The sequence below is a fragment of the Camellia sinensis genome, chromosome 4 (assembly GCF_055761805.1).
Source record: "Camellia sinensis isolate YWXY chromosome 4, ASM5576180v1, whole genome shotgun sequence".
Lineage (NCBI taxonomy): Eukaryota > Viridiplantae > Streptophyta > Magnoliopsida > Ericales > Theaceae > Camellia > Camellia sinensis.
Genome location: NC_138964.1, coordinates 175,776,771 through 175,787,073, shown reverse-complemented (window position 1 = coordinate 175,787,073; position 10,303 = coordinate 175,776,771). Strand labels below are relative to the sequence as shown.

The following is a 10,303-nucleotide window of genomic DNA, read 5'->3' as shown; positions in this document are numbered from 1 at the left end:
CTTGTTACAAGAGTTGACTAGAAAGCTTAATGGATCAAGACATTGCACAATCTTTCAAAAAAAAATTAAAAAAAATAAATAAATAAAATAAAATAAAATATTTGAGAATCTTAGTTGCAACAGTTTAGTTTTTCTGTATATGTTGAGTGTTATTATGAGTTACATTGAGCTATTATAGTGAACAGTTAACTAATATGGAGATTGCACTTTACACCGAGGGTACTAATGATGTGTCTACTAGCATTCACAAGTACAAGGGACTTTACTTTTATATAAACTGAAGTGTAGTTTTGGCTCAATAGATTCCTTCATACTTGTCTACTGTGTCTCCAATGACTCATCATTTCTTAATATCATATTGTAATGGCATATAAGTTGATTGTTATGTGGAGTAATGTGGTTCATTGTTGTTGAGCGGATATGAATATGTTGATATTTGTGGGTATCATATCTGAAAACCCTCACGAGACTATACTCGTCCACTTGGGGTAACCTTGTGGTTTAAAAACTTGTTGCATATGCTAAATGCAATCGTGATCCCTACGAAAGTGGCTGAGAGTATTTTACTTTTCTTATTTGTTTTGTTTTACTTGAGGACTAGCAAAATGTAAGTTGGGGGGTGTGATGTAGGCCGAAAGATACCACATTGAAGCCACTTAAGTTACATTTTTAGTTTTTTAATTTTATTTATTTGGCGGAGATGATGTGTTTCATGCATTTGTACATATTTAGCAGGAAATATGAAAATTCAATCAAAAAGGCGTGAAAGCAGATCTTCCGAGCGAGAAGTGAAGAATCCGAGCCAGCCAGACCACAGCACGTGCGGCCCACATAGGTTCTCAAGCGGCCCATCTAGGGACACGTGCACAGAATTTTTGGTCTGTTTTGCTCCGAATAAAAGACAGAAAAATAACCAAAATGAGGGTTCGAAAATTAATTTAGAGGAAAATGAAGGCTAAGGTTCCAAAGATGGGATATTCTACCAAAGCTTGAAGGACACTTCCATGGGGGTTTCTTTCTCATCTTCTTTCTCTTCTCACTCCTCCATGAGTGGCTAGTCGTCTTTTCTAGGGTTTTGATGAAACCCTCGCTATGTAATAGGATTTCTCATTAACTTTAATTGTAAATGAGTTAAATGGATGTATGGATGATTTAGAAGTTTTTAATATTCGTTTCTTTCATCTCTTCAAGCATTTTTACTCTCTGTGATTGTCTAATACTTTCCATACATTAGTTTTCTTTGTGTTTGTATTCAAAGTACGAGACGAGTCATGCTATGAGAAACGGGTCGTGTTGCTATCATAGTTTAGAGCAAACGACTCGTACTACTCGGGATGATTCGTACCTGTACGTTGAATGCAACAACCCTCTTGATCAATATTTCAAACTTGTAGTTGTGAAATATTAGGTAGTTCAAACCGAATCGCAATTGGTGGCCAATGTTAAATCTTATTCATGTGGTTAGTGGTGAATTCTCTACCCTAGGATTTTTCTCGAAAATTAATATCTCAAACCCTAATATTAGTTGTCAGTCTAATTCCTCAATTTCTTTTAATTGCTGTTTAGTTATAAAATCAATCTTATCTTTTTAATCAAAATTAATTTAGGAATTTTGCGATTGAATTAATCTAATTTCACATTTGTCCTTGCGGATCGATTCCTGGACTTGCCATTATTCTGATAGAATTTGGTATAGTTTAGTGATTTAATTTTGGTGTGTTCAACGACTCATCAGGGAGCTTTTAAGTTTTTATCAAATCTCACAAATGGCCATTAGTAGACGACCGAATGAATGACTGGGTGGATGACCGAATTGGAGAAAATTTGAAAAAAATTTACATTAAGCTAGACAACAATGTGGATATCTTCTCAGTCGTCCTCTCGATCAACCGGTTGTTTGATGAAAATTAAAAATTTAACGTTGAAATGTTTGGTATTAGACAAAACTTTTAATCCAAATCTTTATTTAAATTTAATAGGAAAAATAAAAAAATAAAAATAAATAAAACAGTATACATTATAAAGATGTTCTTACAAGAGAGACGATAAGCATGGCTCACTTCAACCAATCACCCCAAGAAATAAAATAGAACTAGTACATAAAGAAAAACGATTTTTAATTATGCCGATTAATCCACTTCTAAAACCGACCACGTATTGGTATCACGTCGGTTAGTATGTGTTGGGACACATAAACTAAACCAATGTAATACTAGATACAAGATGGATTAGGGCAGGATTAGTCGGTCTAAACAACAATTCTCAAAATAAAATAAAATAAGAAAGTAAAAGCTAGTCCATGAGATTCATGACTTTCTTCCAGGCAGGCCTGCTTGAAATATCCATCCACCAAGAATTCACATTCTTTCTGTTTCTAACCAAGTGTCCAAGCCCAGCTTCATTCAACAGATACCTAATTGCCGGAAGGTGGCTGAGGTCAGCGAGCGTGAACGAATCTCCAGCTAGATAGTTGCTCTTCGACAACCTCTGCTCATAGATGTCGAGCACTTTCTCAAGCTTGTCCTCACAGCTGTGGACCAATGCCAAGTCGCTTTGCTCCCCCATGCGTGGGAGGACCACCTGCTGAAGAACCAGGTTGTACACCAAGTCGTTGAAGTTGTGTGCTTCGATCTCGAGCCACTGGTCAACCAGGGCTTTCTCTTCCAGAGTGGTTCCTAGTAGGTTGGGACCGTAGTCTGCATTCTTTGCTGCATAGTACCTTATGATTGCCCTTGACTCTGTAAAATGGGTGCCCAACATGGCCCAAAGAAAAACAAAGATGACCATTTGTTAGAATTTAGGCTTTTTCCAAAGGGTCTTGTTAATGAAGATGCACGACCACAAATTATGATTTTAGAGACAAAAATTTAATGACTAAATCATTTTTTTTTTTTGGACAAAATATTGTAATTATCAGAAGTGTTACTTTTTTACTTTTAGTAATGAAATTAGATATCTAGTGATGAATTACTATATGTTTGGGATGAATTTTTTTGTTCCAACAAGTAAATATTTTTTGGCACAAACTGTTGCCTTTAAAATGTATTTATTAGCAACATTTGTAAATTGTTATCACTAAAAGTTATTTTTTAAATTTTTTTTAAAATAACCTTTTAGCGACGATCTTTACGACAGTAAGAATTGGTCCCTAACTGTTTTTGTAACAAAATTTTTAATGTTAGAAACAACAAATATTAATTTCTAAAACTCTTATATGTTATTGAGATGTACAATCATTTTAAACATCCTAACAAATATCCTAAGGGTACATATTAACAAAATCTTTTACATTCACATACTCTACAAAATTTTTCTTTGTTTTGAATGAGAATTCAAATTTAACAAATATGACATTGAATTTGTTTTTAAATTATTTTTTTATTTTCAATTTATTTTTATTGTTTATTTTCAAAATTTATGTATCTCTTATTATTATTATTATTATTATTTAATAAATCAACTATTGATCGTACATTAAGGCTCCAATTGTTTCAAAGTAAAATGCTTTGTTTAGTTGATCAAAAAGCAAAAAAACATTTTTCAATTAAAATATTTTTGGTCATTGGACAAACAACGAATTATATTTCAAAAGTTCGTATCGTTTTTGCTTCTCTCAGTCAGCGCTTCATCAAGTTCAATCCTTATATTATTTTAATTTTTTCATTTTTTAAAGTTTTATCTATAAATGATTCATCTAAATATTTTGTCAACAAAACACAGAAAAATTAAAAAGAAAATTGCCTAAAATAAAAAGATAGAAATTTAGAAGAAATAATTTTTGAATCAATCCAATTTTCCTTTTTCTATCTGACATCTTAAAAGCAACCACATTTGTTTGCATTTTTTGTCTTTAGTAAAACTAGTTTAATTTGTGTCAGCAAATTTTATTTTCCAAGTTCGTCTATTATAAAAAAAAAATTAATTCAAAAATTCAAAAAAATATATATATCGATTATTTTTATTTTTTGTTTCTATGCAATTTCAATTATTTTTGTTTCTTTTACTTTTCAGAGGTGTTTAATCTAATAGATCCCCAAAGAAGGAAAAAAAAAAAAATTAAGAAAATTTTTATTAATTGCCTTTGGAAACAAAAAATTTTAACTGAAAAATTAAAAAGACATTAAAAGGCTAAAAAAACTAAAAACTTATATAAAAAATCAAAAATTCTTTTCATTCTCTTTACTTTTTGTATTTCTTTTTATAAGAAGTTAAAAAATTATTTTTAAATATTTTTTATACTTTCAACTCATATTTTAATTAAAAAATTACTCAAAAAATTAGTTCCCAAACAAATAATACGACCAAAAATAACAACAAAAAAATTTGCTAAAAAAAGCAAGTCAAACCCAGCCAGTTGGTCGGCTAGGGATCGTATGCTTATTTAGAGGTAAGCGTGTACAAACTCTGTACACAACTTGCTACCCTGTGTACGCTGTACTTTATAACACTTCCATGTTCTCCAAATCAACCCAAAATAGACCAATCCTTTTCTGGCAAGTTGGGATCTAACTGCATGCATTTTAGGTGTAATAAGGAAAAAGTAAGAGTTTGAGTTTATGGAACAGTAATGATTCTTTTAAGTGGTATATTTTTGTACATTAATTTTATTAATAAACTAATCACTCTAACTTCTTAGAATGTTGACAAAAAAAATAAAAAACAAAAATCAATTCAAATAAATTCTTATTTGATTTTACACTTTTACCCTTCCATTTTTTTAACAACAAACATAGCATAAAAGTGGTCACAACCAATACTTTTATCTCTCATTTTGTGACCTACTGTAAAATTCCTCAGTAATGTTAAAGACTCATAAAAATTATTTAGAAACATATCATATATAGATTCAACTCTTATCCAGGTATCAGATAGGTTTACTGTAATGCTTTGTGCACCTTTTATTTTTTTTCCTTATGATGTATTAACATATGTGATGTATGATTTTTTTTTTAAAAGATCTCAACCGCAATTATTTTTTGAATAAATTTTCTAGATCTTAATATTGCTGAAAATTCATAACAAATTATGAAATGCACAGTTATCATTTTTGAATTAAATCTATCCTGATCTTTCTGTAAAACGTTATTATTTGGAGGCACGTCGAACATATTCAATGCAAGGAAGTGAAGTAAGATAAAAGTGTTGTTGAAAGTAAATTAAAAGTTGATGATCTTAAAATAAAGGATAAAAGTGAAAAGTATCTCTTATTCATCTTTTAAAAATTAACTTTTTTTTAATTTATTTAAATTATTTATGTCTAGTAAATTATAAATAGAAGTTGTACCAAACAACCTCAAACAATAATTTGAATATATATTTTTTTTATTGTCAAGGTTATACATGAATATATGGGTGAATTACACTGACCACCTTCAGTTTTGGAGAAAATACAATAAGTCTCATAATTTTGACATAATTACATTGAGTTCCCTTATGATTTTCATTTTCCATTTCTATCAATAATTTGTTAGTCATATGAACGAAAAATGATATTGTCATCTCTTTAACATCAAAATATATAATTTACATTATTTATTTTTTGTGTTTTCACAACATCTGCATTAATTTCAATCAATTTAATCTTACAAAAAGGAAATTAGTATAATTATGTCAAAATTATGAGACTAAATGTATTTTTGTCAACTCTAAGGAGAGGTTAGTATAATTTTCCTATCATGACACAAAGGTGCGTAGGGTCCAATATCTTTGTAACCACGGGTAACAATATTTTTTTTTTTTTTATAATTTTTATAATTTTTTTCTTTTTAAATTTTTGGGTAAGGAGAAGTTTAGCTTAGCTCAATAAATATCATTTTCAAAGAATTGAAAGAAACTACTATATATAGGCTAATTTTTATGTATGAAACAATCTTTTATTTAGTAGTCAATTTATTGGATAAAATGAATTTAAAGAAGATCTAAGGCAAACTCTTTTTCTCACATCTTTTCTAATCATCAATTAATCATCTCTTTCACGCATCACTATAGATCATAAAAATAGGTTTAAAAAATGGATTTCTATATGATTTTTTTTAAAAATTAACTGAAAAAAATGTTGACTGATTAATTCCTGAGAAATTAAATACTTAGCTAATAGCTAGAATAAATTGAAAATGCTCTTACCAAAAAGCCTGAAGTCGCCATCCTCTATGACTGGAACTTGTCCAAAGGGCTGCAGAAGAAAAATAATATTCATATTAGTAAGTTAAATAAAAAGGAAGTATTGGTATACACTCAGTGACTATATTTGATTAATTAACACAAATTTATTAAGTATTTGATGTGTTATTTATATGGCACTCATAATATTATCAAGCTGATATGAATCATTAATATATATATATATTGTTTAATTTTTTACATATGTGGTTTATTTTTATTTTTTTCAGTAGAATAATTACAAATATAAAATGTATTACATCAAACAAACCACTAGCCTAACAAGGCTAGAAAGCCAACAATCACTAAGCCCAACAACCAATCACCACTAACTATACAACCCATACATGAGGAAAAATAAACACACAAAAGAAATATCAAATTTCTCTCCATAGGAATTAATCCGTAATCTCATATCACAAGAAAGCTCTCTTTTGCTTATCAAAAAAAAAAGAAAGAAAAAAACAAAATAAAATAGAGAATGAAGGACATGAATTAAGGAGAATCAGGACAGCATAGTATTAGTGAGGTTTCTTTGTAATAAAACATGTAGAATAATGATGACTTGTAGTATTTTGTTTATTAAAATGGAGTGAAATAGAATGAGCATTCAATCAAAATGTTTATTCTTATATTCTATTGAACACAAAAATAGTAAAATAAAATAAAATGAAATTATCATTCAATATTATAAAAAAAATGATCAATCCATAAAAGAGTTTGGGGAGTGACCTTCCATTCTATTCTATGTCATTCCAATAACTGAATACAGCAACTTTCAACTTCACAAGGGAACAAAAGTTGGAGAAAGTACCAAAGGAAAACAAAAGCAAAGTAAGGACAATTATGTGTAAGAAAGCAAGAAAATTGTTTAACAGCTCTAAAACAATGAGCTCTAAATACACTGTAGTTTCAATTGATTCGATGTTTTGCTCTTTGTTTTTTTTTTTATTTTATTTTATTTTATTTTATTTCCTGCACTGCCAGCTCATTAGAGCTGGCTTAGTGCTCTCTTTTTAGTGGTATGTATCACCACTCAGAAAACAATGACTTTGTTTGCGGCAACTTAAATTAATTAATTATAAATTTTTGTTAGTGTAATTTATGTTTATAATTTATTAAGCAATTTAAATAAGTTAAAAAAATTAATTCTTCAAAAGTTGTAAAAAGATATTTTTGGGCATTGTATTTGGAGATCTCTTAGGCAACCATATTTGGAGTCCTCCTCCAAGCACCACTTCTTTTGCCAACTACTTTCAACCGTTGATAAGTATATCTCTCACTGACAATAACTACCTTCGATCTACAATTATTTTCCGTCACCACTTTCCATTGATCATCACCTCTAATAATCAATTATTATTGTCGCTCACCTCCTATTAATAAATACCTCCAACCACCTCCCATCATTTGTTTTTAAAATAAACTTTCAAAATACATGTGAATATTAAACATATTTTTTTATTTTACCATAAACAAAACAAAACAAAAAAAATTAGATGATTGGTGTAATGACCTCTAACACTCTATATGTAACGAATTAAAGGACAAAGAGATTAATGTCACCGTTACACTCAATGTTTTCTTAAAAAATGATTCAATAAATATATATAGTTTGTGACAAAGAACAAAAAGTTTGGAAGTAACGAATAGCATGTGGAATTCTTGAGCTACTCATCAATGGTTAGATAACTAGGCTGCCAAGGTTAAGCTGCAAAGGACGAGCATGGGATTTATTTTTACTTACTTGGTTTTCACAGAAAACATTCGCTAGGTAAATAAAGAAAAAAAATAACTTTTACTTTTAATTTTCACCCTTGATCAGAAAATTCCTTTCTTACAAAAGAAAAAAAAAGAAAGAAGGTAAGTTCCATTTTTTGGGAATAAAAAAAGGCTAGAGGGGGCCAATAGCACGAATCCGGATCCTCGGCCGCCCTACCCGGCGGCCCTACCCGGCAGCCCCCCAAAACGACGTCGTTTTGGGGGGTTTTTTTTTTTTTTTTTTTTTTTCCCCTTTTCTTCTTCTGCTTCGTTCTTTTCTTCTTCTTCTTCGTTCTTTTCTTCTTCTTCTGCCATAACCAGAGGGGAGGGGAGGGGAGAGGGAGAAGAGGGAGGAAGGAGGCTCGTCGCCTCGCCGCCGGCATCGCAGCTCGTCGCCTCGCCGCCGGCCGTCGCAGCAGTCCGATCGTCGCAGCCGTCGCCTCGCCTCGCCTCACCGCCGTCGCCTCCGCCTCCTCCTCCTCCTCCCCCACTGGTTATGGCCCCCTCCAGTCCGGCCTTCCCTTCCTCCTCCTCCTCCTCCCTCCTCCTTCCTCCCTCCCTCTTCCTCTCCTTCCTCCCTCTCTTCCTCTGCGTTTTTTTTTTTTGAAAATTTGCCCCCAAAACGACGTCGTTTTGGGGGCTGCTGGGTTTGGCTGCCGTTTAGGGCGGCCGAGAATCCTTGCTCCAATAGCACATAGTATGCTGAAGAATCAATCAAATGGTATTAGGCAAATCCAACACCAACACAGCTGTGTTAAAGGTATAGAAAGTTTGACACACATAATACACAGATTTGAGACAAAAAAAATTCACATCTATAGTTATAAAGTGCTACATGTGCACTTTTTGTATTTGAAACCTTTTGCACACTTAAATATTTTCAATCGAATAACTTGATCCTATCTCACTGTGTGCATAATGAAAAATAATTACAAATAAGTGATAAATTTTATAGATATTAATAATTAAAATCAAATATATGATCAAATATTTTAATCAAATCACATATAATAACACGTATATTCAAATATATGAACTCAAGTGCTATTAAGACAAGACCAACGACACTAAATAACTTCTCATATTTACTGGCTTTTTTGCATTGGCCAGCAAGAAGTCTCACCTGCCGAAGTAAGAAATCGGGTTTTTTATGTTCTCCAGAGTCAAGATCAACATGAATAAGCTCAAATTCAACCCCCATCTCCACAAGGCAAGCCAGCACTCTCTGCGGGCAAGCAGCCCTAACTGGACCATACACTTTAACAACCATCTCTCTTCACAAACACTTAAAACCTAAAACACTTTTTTTTTGAGGGATTGTTATTATATATGTATATACACACACAAAAGGTTATGTATTTATATATTTATACTCGAGTTGAGGCTTGACAAGTCTAGGGAGATCTTTCCACTTAAATAGGAGATGATTTGAAGTGGGTCTCTGAACTCTGGGAGTTTGGACAATGTGGGGGTTACCATGTGAGAGTTTCCAGCATTGATTTTCTTGTTCCTTCTCTGCTTTTGCTTCTTTTTTCTTTGTTTGACATTTTTGTGCATGGTGGTTTTTGGGGGTTGTCACATGTTTTTCTTTGTTTGACATTTTTTTGCATGGTGGTTTTTGGGGGTTGTCACATGCTTAACGATAACTGGTGGGTGGTGGCTGAGAAGGAAAGTAAAAACTCCCTACCAAATCAGTCACTGGTTTTTGTTTTTTGTTTTTACTTTTTTTGGGTCTGTGAACGGCAGAGATTCTTTGTTCTGATTTCCCATGTTCCTAGATCCTCTCCACCATGCTAATTATTTAGTAATTTTGAGATATAAATACATGATATTTCATAGTATCGTAATTGATGGAGAAGGTGAATAGGTGAGATATTGTGTTAGTGATTGGAGAATATAAGAAGATATTTTAAGTGATGATTGGTTAAAGAATACAGACACGTAATATTCTAAAAATATTAAATAATTTTTCCTCCAACACACGGTGATATAAGAAAAGTAAAATAAATAACCATTGTATGATATTGTAAGGTAGTGACGTGGCTTGAGTTGGGACAAAAGGATAAAAGATAAGGAAACAACTGATCCGTCCTCTCTTTTGCTGGATTGAAATTAGGGAGAATTACTTATCAGTAGAATGGGGAAAAAAAATTATAAAAATATATGAAGTGTAAGTAAATTTGTGATAGGATGTAAATAAAAAATTAGGGTGCGGGTGCACTTCTCCATGTTTGTGTAATTTATATTTGTCTGCTCTATTACTAAGTAATTTCCCCTTAAGTTATAATACTACATTTATCAATTTTTCTATTTTATTTTTAATTTATTATCTCATCTATCAGTATTGTATTGGAGATAAACATAAGTGGTCTACGCAGAGCTA

General features: G+C 31.5%; 1 protein-coding gene across 1 annotated transcript; it reads right to left on the bottom strand.

Annotated features, from left to right (window-relative positions):
• Positions 1–1,993: 1,993 nt before the first annotated feature.
• On the bottom strand, positions 1,994–9,324 carry LOC114291172 (glutathione S-transferase F12). Its single transcript, XM_082866978.1, has 3 exons — positions 9,044–9,324; positions 6,124–6,172; positions 1,994–2,738 (listed from the first exon to the last, which is right to left on the bottom strand). Exons 1-3 carry the CDS (start codon positions 9,188–9,190, stop codon positions 2,293–2,295), a joined length of 642 nt encoding a protein of 213 aa, XP_082723104.1. The 5' UTR covers positions 9,191–9,324; the 3' UTR covers positions 1,994–2,292.
• Between the last annotated feature and the right edge of the window lie 979 nt (positions 9,325–10,303).

Coding starts and splice junctions, on each gene's coding strand:
- LOC114291172 (XM_082866978.1), bottom strand. CDS start 9,190: ATGGTTGTTAAAGTGTATGGTCCAGTTAGGGCTGCTTGCCCGCAGAGA. Junction 6,173..9,043: donor CCGATTTCTTACTTCGGCAG/GTGAGACTTCTT, acceptor TTTCTTCTGCAG/CCCTTTGGACAAGTTCCAGT. Junction 2,739..6,123: donor TGGCGACTTCAGGCTTTTTG/GTAAGAGCATTT, acceptor CCCATTTTACAG/AGTCAAGGGCAATCATAAGG.